Here is a 14,267-nt window from a genome sequence, read left to right on the forward strand (position 1 = left end):
AAAAAAAACGTGTTAAGTTGGTGGATTTCTCGTTCTTTCCTCGTAAGTTATTTCCTCGTAAAAATCATGCTAATTTTACGATGAATTTGCGACGAAACACATTTTTCTCGGAAAAACCACGTCAACTTACGACGATTTTACGAGGAAACGCATTACTCGGTATTTTACAAGGCCGTTACGAGGAAACTTTATTTCCTCGCAATTTCATCGTTAAGTCAACGTAATTTCACGAGGATTAGTTTTCCTCGTTAAATTTCCTTGCTAAAACTGTGTTTTCTTGTAGTGTTATCATATGTGTGGATTGTATAAGATGTGATATCTTAATGACGCCAAAATGCTAATTAGAGATAAATGAAATATGATTTTCTGGAGAATGTCTATTTAAAAAAAATCACACATAAAAAAAAGTTGTAACTTCCATTTTAATTGAATAGATATCTCTTTGTTTACTTTATTCTCAAACAACAGTAATAACAAAAATAATTTAAGAAGCGTTATAAGATGATGTGGTTTATTCAAAGGACTTGATTTTGTGTGAAATTAGGAGCACGAACGTGCATGGCTTATACAAGATTCCATCCCTCATTCAACTTCAAGATGTCAAATTGAGAGAGTCTGCCCCAACTTCTTCTCTTTAGGTTTGAGTTTCTTGACATCTTCTATTCATCATCAGGTTGGTCAAAGTTTTGATTTTTTTTTCTGGTTTATTAGAGATTATAATTGATCATGCTTGACTTGATGGGTTTCTGGTAAAGTTCAAAACTTATGTGCTCTACTCAGATCATACATTTCTAGTTCTGAAAATGATTCATTTTCATAGTTTTGCAAGTATCTCCTCACCTTCTGTATTGTCTAGCTGTCCATCTAATTTGACTTTGGAATTTTTGATCAGTATTCATAATAACTTGTCCAGATTGAAATTTTGAGAGATTTAATCATGAGTAATATCAAATCATCTTCTTGATCTATGCACTCTCTCTATCAAAAGCTTTGCATTCCTTATTGACCAATGTGATAACAATTTCTCTCTAATGTTCCTCGGTTACTTCCCAAACCAAAACGGATCTTGATTTGATTTCAGTTGTGAAGTTGTCCTGACTTATGTCCCAAATGGCTTTGAGACAAAAATAAGCCACGACTTGAACCGTTGCAGAACTTCTTCTGCAGAGCCGACTCTGACATTTTAGAGGCTCCAAGCAGCTTTTGAAAAGGCTATCTATTCAGAAATAAATGGACTTCTTTTTCAAAAATTCGTATCTGGAACCCAAACCGGCGCTTCCTGTGAGTACCGGCTCTAATCATGCGTCTCCTTCTCAATCGTTGACCATTGCGGTAGCTATTAGTGGTAGTACCAAAAGCAAGAATGTACTTAAATGGGCGCTCAAGAAGTTTGCTTCCGAGAAAAATATTGTTTTCAAGCTGATTCACATCCATCCAAAGCTCACTTCTATACCTACACCTTGTAAGTTCTACAGATTTTCTTCTCTACCTGAGACTTTATGTGACTAATTAAAGATCCTGAAAACTGGTTTCTGTTTCCTTACTAAGCCGGAAACATAGTCTCTATCTCTGAGGCACCAGAGGACGTGGCGGCTACTTATAGACGACAAGTTATGGAGGAGACTAAGGAAACACTTCTGAAACCTTACAAGAAGATGTGCGAGCGTAAAAAGGTTTTTTTTCTCTCTCAGATATCTTATAGCTAAATGTGTATGAAACTCACACGTTTTGAATCTTGTTAACCAAAAGGTTGTAGTGGAACTTTTAGTGCTAGAATCAAATAGTGTTGCAGTGGCAATAACCAGAGAGGTTAATCAGCGTTCGATCAGCAGGCTTGTTATTGGACGCTCATGTAATGTTGGCTTGTACGGGTAAGTCTTATCCTTTTCTGGTTTAATGTTATGATTATTCCATAGCGTTTTCTCCATGATATATGTGATGAGACAAATTACAGGAATAATGATATTACCGAGAAAATATCAAACTATGTGTCAAACCTATGCACAGTCTATGTTGTCTCAAAAGGAGTGTATATTCTTTCGAAAGAGAAATTACCTTCAGCTTCAGACACAGAGAGAAATGAAATTTTAAGAGATACTGGTAGTGAGAGAAGCTCCAGCTGTTCTTCAGGTTCAGGGACTATCTCAGGTTCGGAGCTTTTTAAGCAGAGAGACTCATGTATGCATGATTGGAAATATTGTATTCGATTTTCATTTTTTATTTTATTTTGGGTAGATGCAATGTCGTCAACAAATGCACTCAAATCCAAGTCTCTTGGTCTGTCCAATAAGAGATTGCAACATCTCCCGACAATAGTAAGAGGGGTTTCTGGTCGTGTGGAAACCGACTCTGATGAAACAAGAAGTGTGTGTTCGGATGCTCCAGAGGAAGTAAGCAAGATAGAAACATCCTATACTTTCGATGACAGAAAAGACGGAAACAGTCATATATCTAGCAACCCTGAATATGAAAATGTTACTGATCCAGGTGAAGATTATTTCACAGACGACCAGGTAGGTTTAACTTTCCATATTTGAACCTCTTCTTGTGGTGTTTCAAAAAAAAAACCTCTTCTTGTGAAATTATGGACAGCATTTGAAATGAGACGTGAGTTTTCATTGATATCAGGACACACGCCAAGAAATTACAAAGTTGAGAGATGAACTTAGACAAGCTCAGGAAATGTATGCAGTGGCTCAAGTAGAGACCTTGGATGCTTCTAGAAAGGTCCACCTCTAGTGTATTTCCTGAAGCTTCAAAGAAGAAATGGGTTTGTGTGTCTAAATAAAATCTTTCTTCTATGGTTTCAGCTCAATGAGCTAAAGTTGGAAGACCTAACACTAAAAGATCAAGGAACAAAGGGGTTAGCAGAAAAGGAAACACAGAAGAAGAGAATGGAAGAGAAAGAGACTGCACAGAGAAGAGAAGCTGAGATGAAAGTAGCCCGCGAAGCCAAAGAGAAGGAGAAGCTTGTAGAAAGCTCCCTTGTGGCTCCTAAGGTGGCTCCTAAAGTGCAATACCAAGAGTTCACTTGGGAAGAAATCAGTACCGCAACTTCATCATTCTCTCAAGAGCTTAAGATCGGAGAAGGAGCTTATGGCGCTGTTTACAAATGCAGTCTTCATCATACAGTCGCCGCTGTCAAAGTTTTGCATTCCCCTGAAAGTAATCTATCTAAGCAATTCGATCAAGAGGTACATATATATAAGGCTGCGCATTTTATTCGTTAAATTTGATTCGATTTGTTATTCATTTCGATCCGAAAAATCTGGTGCCCACCCCAACGTATGCATTCCTAACGTTTTCTCCCTACTTTAAAGAGAAAAATAACTGACATTTTCATATTCTCTCTTAGCTGGAGATCTTGAGCAAAATCAGGCATCCACACTTGGTTCTCCTCTTAGGAGCATGCCCTGAGAGTGGAACTCTAGTCTACGAGTACATGGAGAACGGTAGCTTGGAAGATAGAATCTTCCAAGTCAACAACAGCCAGCCACTCCCGTGGTTTGTACGTTTCAGAATCGCTTGGGAAGTTGCATCAGCGCTAGTTTTCCTCCACAAGTCAAAACCGACACCAATCATCCACCGTGATCTTAAACCAGCCAACATCCTTCTTGATCGCAACTTCGTAAGCAAAGTAGGAGATGTTGGTCTCTCCACAATGATCCAAACCGACCTCTTATCAACCAAGTTCACAATGTACAAACAGACGAGCCCCGTGGGAACATTATGTTACATCGATCCTGAATACCAACGAACCGGGATGTTATCTCCGAAGTCAGACGTCTATGCGTTGGGAATGATCATTCTCCAGCTTCTCACCGCTCAGCCGGCTATAGCACTGACCTATACTGTAGAAATAGCCATGGAGAACAATGATGACGACGAGCTGATACAGATTCTTGATAAAAAAGCAGGTGGCTGGCCAATGGAAGAAACCCGGAAACTAGCTGCATTAGCTCTACATTGCACAGAGATCCGAGCTAAAGACAGGCCAGACCTGGAAAAGCAGATTCTTCCAGTTTTAGAGAACTTGAAGAAGGTTGCTGAGAAAGCAAGAAAAACGATTGCCTCTGCGCCGAAGCAACCTCCAAGCCATTTCATCTGCCCATTACTTAAGGTAATATAACTTGGTCATCACGTCATCCGTTTGCTTGATAAAGAAGTCTCAGGTTGGTTTAGAGAAGAATGTTGTTATGATGTTTGCAGGATGTGATGAAGGATCCATGTATTGCGGCTGACGGATACACTTATGACCGGAAAGCCATAGAGAAGTGGATGGAGGACTACCGTAGCTCGCCGGTGACTGATTCCCCCTTAGAAAACATGACCCTTTTGCCCAACCACACTCTTCATGCAGCCATTGTCGAGTGGTGCCGTAGAAATCAGTAAGGCAAGCAAAAGCGAGCGCACCGTGAGGAATGATGTTATTGGAGATTATGATATTATTATGGAGAATGATTGAAGCAATTATATGAAATTGTTGTAATTATATATCCTTAATTTTATGATATGTATTAGTACTATAACACATGAGATTGACCATGACTTGATTTTTATTAATCATATATATATTCTCAACTGATATGCTATTTTGTTACATTTCAAACATGTGATTCTGTTTTCTTTTGGATTTGATTTGCAAGCCGCAAGATAGAAATTACAGAATAATCTTAATATGTAATTAACATAAACTAGTCTAGAACCCGCGCGCTAAGCGTGAGTTATGTTTCTTTCTAATTTGATTTACAGATTTAAAATTAAAATAATAATGACAAATTTTGAGATGATAATGTTGTGTTAATTTTGCCTTTTTGTGATGTTTATTTGAGTTTTAGATCAAGTATTTTGGTTTGTACCTTATTTTCAAGGTGCTGATCATATCAATATATATAGGATTTTTTTTTTATCAGTTACAGTGCAAATATTATATTTAAATATTTTGTATAACACTTTTTCTTGACATCCGATCTTTACTTTATGACTTATAAAATCATGATAAATTTAAAGTCAATATAACATGGCATAGACAATACTTGAATTAATTAGGGTTGTTAAATTTCTAAATATAAACAAACTAGTGTTACTTCCCGTGCTATACACGACCAAAAATCTGTTATATTTTTAATTATCTTATTATAATTGTAAATTTAAATAAATTAGTAATTTTAAATATATTATAATGGATCATATTGCAGTAAATCTATTGAAACTATTTTATACAAATATCATATTGTGTTATGTTTGGTTATCACACTACATTTTTATCTTTAGAGATTTCTTTATTTTTCAGTTATTTAACTCCTTATCTGCTAAATTCCTCATACAAAATATTCATATATTAAGACTGGAGTCCTAGATCTATTGGGTAATAGTTTCCTAGTATTTCATTATAATTTGGGTGGAAGTCTATGTATGTTAAATGTTTTGATCATTTGACTATTCTCCCATTACATTACATTGCATTATTCATTTTTGTAAATTTTACAATATGTAGTAAATTAGTAATAATTAATATAAAATGATTGAATGAGTCTCCAATCTGTTAACTTGTCATAGAAGTAATCATATCAGAAGAACATAAATTAAACAAATGAAAGCATGTATATTTATATTCAGTTTTGGCCAATAGTGTACAAACAAGTTTTGTTCATAACAAGGATTTACAATAATTAATTTTCAAACTATTTAATTAACAATCAATACACATTAACAATTTAACACGGTATTCACGCGTAGCTGCTATGCGTGCATGCAAGTATCTGTTTTCAATGCTCTATTGTTTTTGTTTTAAAGAGTTCTGATTAGGATCCTAGCCAAATTTTATAAAGAGTGTAAGAATCTGTGAAAACATAGTTATATGATATCACCTATAAAATATAATTATGAATAACTCTTAAGAAATTTCAGATGAACAATTCTATTTTCTTATAAAATTCATCACATAATACAAAATACGATTCAAATACATAGAATTTAAAAAATAACTGGAATTCTACACCTAAGCTTGGAAGAACCTATACATTAATCAGTAGGACCAACTTTTGTGATTAGGCATTAACCAAATGACCAGCTGTGGACCCCCCACAGAACATCTACGAATATTCGGATCATCCACCCAATCGGATCTGATCTTTAGATCCGAACCCTCAAAACGAACAGACACTTAAAAAAAAAGACTTAATCTCCTCACACACGTCACCGGCCAGTCCTGTCTTTACCATTCCGATTAGATTTTTTTTTTTTCTTTCTCCATTGAATTAAAAAAAATCGAAGCTTTCTTCTTCCTTACACGAGTTAGGATACTCCGTTAATCCAATTTATACTTTTATATTCCTTGTTCAATAAACCCTCATTCGATTCAAATTTCTCGATTTGATTGCTAAAGAACCAATTGAACTTTCAATAAAACCTAAAGTTTGTGTGTTTTGATCGATTTGATTCTCCGATGATGATTCACGTCATTTTCCTCGTTGTTTCCTTGTTCTCCTCCGCGTTTTCCGGTGAACTCTCGGACCCGTCGTCGATTATCAAGTACCCGTCGGAGGAGCCCAAGAGAGACGACGGAGACGAGGTCAATTTGCATTGCACGAGCTGGAGATTCGCGGCGGAGACAAACAACCTCGCCCCGTGGAGCACGATTCCAGCGGAGTGCGCCGACTACGTAAAGGACTACGTGCTGGGTAAAGCTTACGTCGCCGATCTCGAGAGAGTCTCCGAAGAGGCTTCCGTCTTCGCGAGCACCGTCGATTTCTCCGCCGGCGACGGCAAAGACGCGTGGATTTTCGACATCGACGAGACTCTCTTGTCCAATCTTCCGTACTACATCGACCATGGCTTCGGGTACCTACACGTTTTCTCAATCTCAAAACTTGGTTTAGTTTCTCAAAACTTGGTTTGGTTTAGTTACTCACTACCGAACAATGTTGCAGGCTTGAGCTGTTTGATCACTCAGAGTTCGATAAATGGGTAGAGAGAGGAGTGGCACCAGCCATAGCACCAAGCTTGAAGCTTTACCAAAGAGTTGTAGATTTGGGGTACAGAGTTTTCTTGCTTACCGGGAGGAAAGAGAGCCACAGGCTTGTCACTGTTGAGAACCTCATCAATGCCGGTTTCCAGAACTGGGACAAGCTCATTCTCAGGTATATTCTCTTACTCATGTAGCTCGTTGGTTTTACTCTTAAAGCTTTATTTATTTGGACTTGCAGATCTCCAGATGAACAGCACAAGATGGCGACGCTGTACAAATCTGAGAAGAGGGATGAGATGGTGAAAGAGGGATTTAGGCTTAGAGGCAACTCGGGTGACCAATGGAGTGATCTGTTGGGTTCCTCCATGTCTCAACGATCTTTCAAACTTGCAAATCCAATGTATTATATCCCCTGAAGATTGAAGGCAAGGGGAGCGTCATTCAATATTATTATTTTCTAAATTGTATAGACTTACTTACCCGAGAGTAATCAAAGTTTTATGATTACCTAAGCTTGTAATTTGTCAGCTATTTTATGTACTAATGACGGAGAATTCTCTGTTTCAGTAACACTTGTTTCGAGGAAAAGAAAATAAATATAGAGTTTACAAGTAATATTACTTCCATTGTAATGCAGATTGGAAATTATTAAACTTTGGTTACTAACATCGTCTTAACAATTTGGAGGTAAACACAGGGACTATGTTACTAAATGAGGAGACTCATACGATAAGGCAAATCTTTATTACCAAAAAATTCAATCATATTATTAAATCATATTATTAAACTGCACAAATGCTAAGGCATTCCTTAAAGTTTCTCCTTGTTTCTCATGGTTAACTGTAATCTCATTTAAATTTCCAATAACAATCCAGGGTTCTGATCTATTATGTGTAATCTTTCCACACCTATATGTTAGCTTTTGGACAGGATCCTCGTATACAAAAGTAAGAAATACTGTTTTACCATTATGCGTTGTTTCGATATCAGTAAATGATATTAACCATAGATTAGGGGTCATAAAGATGCTAGATCTTCTATTCTTTCCTCTTGGTTCCAATGTATGTAAATATCGATATCCAAAATAAAACTGAAAATTCTTAACAAAAATCAAAATTTTGTCTTGTTTCAGAGAAAAATAAAAAAGATGAGATTTTTCTCAAATAACTGATGGTATATTTGCGCCCCATACCTTAAGAATACCAACTTAATATTTTCATGATATACACAATCTTAATGAACATAACAATCTAAACGAAATATTTATGTTTATTATAAAGAAGATAAATGAGCAAAGCATAAAAGAATTCTGGTATATGAGTATTGTTTACTTTTCTGGCAACAACAAAAATGTCTTGTATGTGCTTCGACTTCAGTACAATATATGTAGTACATCAGAGACGATGGCAAGGCCACTTTTTATATTCATGTTCTTTGAGCACATCACATCAGAGACGATGGCAAAGCCACGTTTGGTCAGGAACCTCAACACAACAAGGCCTGGGTCGGTTTGGTGCTTAGCGAAAGAGTCGTTACGTATTGTTGTGCCACAGAAGTAAAACAAAAAGGAGGAGAATTCATAAAGCTGTCAATCTCGAACACATTTTTTATAAGGGAAGGACAAAAGTATAAACACAAATATTGTGGTCACCAAGAATAGGAACTCGATCATAAGATCTGGAGTATCCTCCTCATTCGTTAAGAGTTCAACCAAAGACTCAACCACCGCTCGAGAGAACCTGCTATTGTTCAACACTTATGAATTACTCTTTGGTCCCTTTTATATGCCTTTGAAGAACATTTCAAGTGAAGCTCTTTGCATTCCCTTTTTTTTCAATAATGTTGGACAATTCTTTAGTCCCTTTTTACTAAATGATTATTATATCTTTCTGATAAATGTAATATTACCAAATCTTCTATATGTAAAGCAAAATAATAAACTCCTGAATAAAGAAATGTGAATTTTTTTGATGTTAAACCTAAAATTGTTCTTCGCTCTCATTTTTTTTTAATGTTGGCATTTCTCTTCTATTTAAACAGTTGTTTCTGGATTTTCAGTTTGGAGCTCTTCAAGAATGACATTACACTTGTCCATGGTTCGGGCGTCAAGAAGGCCGTGGTTCCATAGTTTCACCATAAACATTCTCCAGTCCCTACACAAGTACTCACCTTTATCAACAAAACCACTTTCTTCTATGAAAACAATATTCAAACTAAGAATATGGAGGAAATGAGAGTTAAATTACCAGATCAAATCGGGTCTTTGAACCATGATTGGTCCATGTAATCTTGAGAACGCCTCACATGCCCATGGAATGTGACCATCTGCTAATACTCTGCAAAGTGTCAAGGTAATGATTATCCTGAGATTATCCTCTAAGATATGCCTCTAAATTTGTTTGCAGTAAGAGTAAACATCATAGGTATATTATTAAAAAGAGACACATACTGTTGCTTCCTCACGAACGAGTTCCACATGTGCATCATCTCCTTCTCATCCTTAGTCACATCCACGAAATCATCGAGCATCTGAGAGAAAGTAAAGATTTACAGATAGTAAAAGAGAGAAAAATCATTCACTGTAAAAAAGTGAGGAATCAGACAAACTATGTAACAACCGAGAACAAACAGAGACAGTTTCGTTTTATAACAAGTGCTATATAAGCACATTATTAATCTGGTTCTACTGTTCCATATCAGACCATGAGGCTTGCTCACATATTTCTTATTGAGACCTCTACCATACTATTTAATAACAATTTAGCTCTTATAAAGTTCAATAGAAAGGAATATGGAAGACTGGCTGCATTGGCATCATCATATTCATACCCTTCTATCTTCAAAATCTGCCACATCATCATCAACTTCATCTTCACTATCTCGGTCAGAAAGTACTTGTTCTATAGCCATGGGCTGCGATAGTACAAACACAATCAGTTGTAATCTTCATAAGAAAGAGAGCTAAAGAAGAAATAGGTCACCTGAGATCGGTGAGAGTGAAAGAACTGTCTCTTCTGAAGGAGGCAACGGCTGGAGGAGATAAAAACATTGAAAACATCAGTCACCTCATTTGGGACAGAGAATCAAAGAAAGTAAAAACATACTTCCTCAAGTCCGACCGTTCTATAGATAGCTTCCTCGTTTTTGCAAACTGCAGCATCGTACTTCCAGCTACTGACTGCACATTATCTGGATCACCACCTGGTTGCACATCTGCAGGAGGAACTCTTTGACCAGACGACTCACCAACCCCATTTCCATGTGGTATCCGGCTCTTCTTACTTCTAACAGGATGAGCATCTGATAATAAAATTTTAAAAAGATGTACCAAATGATCCAATGATGTTGAATGCACATAAGAAATTAAGATATAAAAGTAGACATGCTCTCATTCCAAAAGAAGCCAAATCCAAGTAAGATCCATTACAAACGACCACTAACCATCAGTCTTATCTAGCACCTCGCAGCCTAGTCCAAGTTGGCGCCCCTGCCTTGAGCTCCGTACTTGACTCTTATGCTTCCTACGTCTGTATTTCTTTGAACTGTCACATAATATTCTTATGGTCTGTAAGACTGACACCCAATTGCTAGTAAGATAAGTAAAGGAAACATAGATAACTTACCAGAAATACAATGTTTGCTGCTTTGGATCAATGCCGCCCTCATTAATCTGAGAAATTTTTTTCATGAACATTTACATTTAGAAAATTTGGTAAGAGTGATCATCAAATTGGAAAAACTACGAAGACATAGAATATATTATCAAAAGTTAAGTGTCAAAGTCATGCCATTGTGATTTTAATCTCTTAAGTCAATGAGAACAATAACTATTTAACCACTCCAACAACTCATTGAGGATGTTTAAGTTGGAAATTGAAATTACAGCACAAAAACTAATAAACATAAAGCGAATAAAGGAGATGCTCTAACCTCGGCGATCATTGTCTCACTCTTAAGAGACACATTTACAGCCTGGTATTCTTCACTTACCTAAAACCCAAGCGGAGCAGATTAGTGGCATAAAAAAGGAAAAACAATACTGAGAAAGATCTCTAACTGAATTTTGAAGTTACTAACCCAAAATTCGAAATTGAAGAGATCATGGGTTGCTGGCAAATGATATTTCAGGCCCTACAACATGATTGGGAACCAAAAAAAAAAAGGATTGCATCACTACAAATACTAGTCATTATAGCTGTATCTATGTCTGAGAATGGAAATGAAAGTCCACCTTGAAACTGCCACATTTTACTAAGCAGATTGAACAACAAAAGTCTTCAGTTACTGCAAGACACAAGGCAAACAGAATCCAAGATGTTACTTACAACAAGAAAGAAGATACCAAATTCTTTACCTACACAGGTTAGTGATATACAAAATTACCTTCAGTCTTCTGCAGTTTGTTGTTATAGTATTTGTAATTGAAAACTACATTCCCTTTTCTCAACCTATGCAATGAATATAGCATAGTGATTTAGAGTCAACATGAAGAAAATGGACATTATAAGTTGTAGGTAACACTAAGCAATTCAAGAAAACTGACAACAAAACACAATGAGATGAGGAAAGAAAGATTGTAGACTAAACTAAAGTTACCTGATAATTTGTACCAGAGAAGAGGCAGAGATGCCATTATATGAAAATGAACTATACGGAGATTTTTCTGTTGCCCCAACCAGTTCTGCAGATATGGTGACTTGCACTTGCTGGGGTGAGCTCTTCAAACAAGAAGTACAATAATTATAAGATACCATTGCACAACATTTTCAGAACAACGGATGGAAGTATAGCAAAGTTACCGAGGTGAGGGGGTTGCTGGGAACTTGAATCGAGACACACTTTTCCTCAGCCATAGACTTTAGCTGCAGAAATGGACAAGTTATATCAGTAATGGTTTCATTTAAATGGTGAAGAGCATAACATACTTGAACAGTAATTAAATAAAAAGATTTAGGAAATAATATTTACCTTAATGAAGCAAGGCTGCATTTCAACAAGAGAGACTGAGTTTACTTTCTGTCCCAATTCCAAGTCTGCAGAATTCTGCCACGTTGCATAGAGAGATTGAAGAGGTATTTTGCTCCATAGGCAATGTCCTCCTATATTTCCTGCAACAACAAAAAAAAACTCTTATTATCATAGAAGAAAGAGACTTTGAAAATAAAAAGATAAAAAAGTATAAAATAACAATAATAGCATGAGGTTAGAACAAAAAAAAAAACAAGAATTTCAAATCAGATATCATTTAAATCCCCAGACCGTGCTTGCATTTTTCATTACACATAGCTTTCTCTATTGTATACATAGAAAACTCAGTTTCTTTGGTTCCTTAAATATAGGGCTGGGAGTTCAATACTCGGTAAATTTCATCTTAGTCTTACTGCTTTCTGCTTTGAAGAACTCTTAGGGTCAACACATAGCTATATCATTTAGCTATTAAACAGGACTGAGGTTTCTATATTTCCACAATATGACATGGAAAAAAATAGCACATAACTTTTATAATAAAAAAAATAGTACCTGAGTGTATAGTGCTTGAATCAATGCCAAACTGAGAGTTTTGCGCACCAGCTACAAGAAAGAAAAATCATTTAATCAGTTTATCTGTTGGATACAGGACATATATATGAATGTCTTCAAATAAATCTAACTCACCGAAGCTGATAAATAAGATAGCTAGAGATTCTGATTTTGCGTCCAAGGCAAGCCTGCTCAAATCAGGGAGAAGAAAGTTGGCTTGAGCTTGACTAACTCCATCGACCCCCAGGACACTAGTAAGGATGCATGCTCTACTGAACCTATATATTGCCGAATACTACAATTTGAAAATTTCAAAAGGAAAAAAGAAGAATGTTAGTGACATCAGATAATGATCAATCAAATTCATTTTGAGGTTCAAACGCATACCTCTGCAGCAGGCTTAGGAGAAACGAGTCTTGCCAGCAAAATATACAGAGGGAACAGCTTTTGAGTTTGTACCCCAGCATCTGTAGTCCCAGAAAGGAACACACTCATTTGTATTCTGCATCAAAGCGGAAAGTCTCATAAACTTAACAAAGCATTAAGGTGACTAGAAGAAAAAAAACAATGAAGATTCTGAACAGAAGACAAGAAAAAAAAAAACTTCACCTGCTTTTATGTTTTGCTTCAATCTTATAATTCAAACATCTCTGAAGAAACAAAGGCTACACCAGAGAGGGAGGAAAGAAATAGTTAGGATGGACTCATAACTAATCATACACATCCCTCAAAAGAAATGTAAAATGAAAAACATACTTTCTTAATAGCATGGCGCTGGATAATGTTGTAAAATTCAACGGGCTTGCAATACGCTTCCAAGCTCTCTTCAGCAGCAATCTTCTCCTCTTCAGACAAATGCACACGGGGGTCTTCATTGCACATCTGATCTGTGCTTCTTGAACACCTGCGATTTGCAAGCAACCTCATTACAAAGTGTTCTCCTGACTCATTTCTTGAGCTTTGTAAAATCTAAAAGTGTGTCAAGTGAAAGAGAACATACGAAGAGGTTTGACGAGTGACGAGAGGGATGCCTGGCATTCTCGCTTACGAGATCATCTTAAACTACTATTGCTTTTTCACCTTCAGCCTGCGGAGAAGGGGAAAAAAAAGGGTCTTTCGTCAAAACAATCCACAAGTAGAGAATCAATACCACGCAATTAGAAGAACAGAAAATGGAAGAGTGACCTTCGAACTCAGAGAGATGTCCGATTGAAAGAGAGGAGGGTGAGGATTAGGAAGGGGGAGATGGAACAGTCTAACCCACACACACACAAAAACCCTAATTTTGAGAATTATCTTCGAAGCCAACACAGAAGAGTGCTTTGGAGCCAGTAACCATTCTTGTCTGATTCTTACCAACTTAACCGTGAATTGATTCGTGACCAATTTTTTTTTCTTTTTTTTTTTTTTAACGATTAGAGACGAGTATGAACCTAGGCGATAAACTATTTTATTACTTCAGTTACAAAATAAACTATTTCATTACTTTTCAATTATTTTATTTATTTTAATAATAATATACTAATTGTTCAAAAAAATATACTAATTAGAATTTAGCTTTTATATATATATATATTAAAAATTGACAAGAATGTTAAGAGTTTGGGATTTTTTTGGGTCATATGTTTAAACGTCATTCACATATACATAAAAGATTGAATTATGTTCAGGTTTAGTTCGAAACTTAGTGGGTTTGGTGGGGATTCTTCTACCCATTTATGTTTTGTAAATATATTATAAAATCTAAAATTACTTCAAAACTCAAAAATATATAAAA

General features: G+C 36.2%; 3 protein-coding genes across 3 annotated transcripts; 2 read left to right on the forward strand and 1 right to left on the reverse strand.

The window, feature by feature from the left end:
- The first annotated feature begins 1,092 nt into the window (after positions 1-1,092).
- LOC106326124 (putative U-box domain-containing protein 53) lies at positions 1,093-4,402 on the forward strand. Its single transcript, XM_013764147.1, has 9 exons — positions 1,093-1,462; positions 1,549-1,673; positions 1,750-1,857; positions 1,944-2,148; positions 2,236-2,513; positions 2,629-2,727; positions 2,811-3,194; positions 3,356-4,120; positions 4,210-4,402. The coding sequence occupies exons 1-9, from the start codon at positions 1,231-1,233 to the stop codon at positions 4,390-4,392; spliced, it is 2,379 nt and encodes a 792-aa protein (XP_013619601.1). The 5' UTR covers positions 1,093-1,230; the 3' UTR covers positions 4,393-4,402.
- Positions 4,403-6,175: 1,773 nt separating this feature from the next.
- Positions 6,176-7,576, forward strand: LOC106324895 (acid phosphatase 1). The gene is made up of 3 exons (XM_013762896.1): positions 6,176-6,843; positions 6,933-7,142; positions 7,209-7,576. Exons 1-3 carry the CDS (start codon positions 6,449-6,451, stop codon positions 7,384-7,386), a joined length of 783 nt encoding a protein of 260 aa, XP_013618350.1. The 5' UTR covers positions 6,176-6,448; the 3' UTR covers positions 7,387-7,576.
- Positions 7,577-8,863: 1,287 nt separating this feature from the next.
- Positions 8,864-13,577, reverse strand: LOC106321256 (polycomb group protein EMBRYONIC FLOWER 2-like; the record flags this gene model as incomplete). Its single annotated transcript, XM_013759561.1, is given in 21 exon segments — positions 8,864-9,123; positions 9,217-9,306; positions 9,420-9,499; positions 9,800-9,883; positions 9,952-10,000; positions 10,075-10,270; positions 10,412-10,512; positions 10,594-10,640; positions 10,901-10,960; positions 11,048-11,101; positions 11,202-11,254; positions 11,354-11,418; positions 11,567-11,688; positions 11,770-11,832; positions 11,939-12,078; positions 12,491-12,541; positions 12,626-12,785; positions 12,878-12,992; positions 13,100-13,155; positions 13,247-13,394; positions 13,491-13,577. Coding segments are annotated over 21 exon segments (1,893 nt in total). The 3' UTR covers positions 8,864-9,002.
- Positions 13,578-14,267: the final 690 nt, after the last annotated feature.

Source organism: Brassica oleracea, chromosome C2 (assembly GCF_000695525.1).
Source record: "Brassica oleracea var. oleracea cultivar TO1000 chromosome C2, BOL, whole genome shotgun sequence".
NCBI classification, from domain to species: Eukaryota; Viridiplantae; Streptophyta; class Magnoliopsida; order Brassicales; family Brassicaceae; genus Brassica; species Brassica oleracea.

Excerpts from the sequence above, each read along its gene's own strand:
- LOC106324895 (XM_013762896.1), top strand. The coding sequence starts at position 6,449 with ATGATGATTCACGTCATTTTCCTCGTTGTTTCCTTGTTCTCCTCCGCG. Across the intron at positions 6,844-6,932 it reads TACATCGACCATGGCTTCGG|GCTTGAGCTGTTTGATCACT; the intron begins GTACCTACACGT and ends ACAATGTTGCAG. Across the intron at positions 7,143-7,208 it reads TGGGACAAGCTCATTCTCAG|ATCTCCAGATGAACAGCACA; the intron begins GTATATTCTCTT and ends TTGGACTTGCAG.
- LOC106326124 (XM_013764147.1), top strand. The coding sequence starts at position 1,231 with ATGGACTTCTTTTTCAAAAATTCGTATCTGGAACCCAAACCGGCGCTT. Across the intron at positions 1,674-1,749 it reads AGATGTGCGAGCGTAAAAAG|GTTGTAGTGGAACTTTTAGT; the intron begins GTTTTTTTTCTC and ends GTTAACCAAAAG. Across the intron at positions 4,121-4,209 it reads TCATCTGCCCATTACTTAAG|GATGTGATGAAGGATCCATG; the intron begins GTAATATAACTT and ends TGATGTTTGCAG.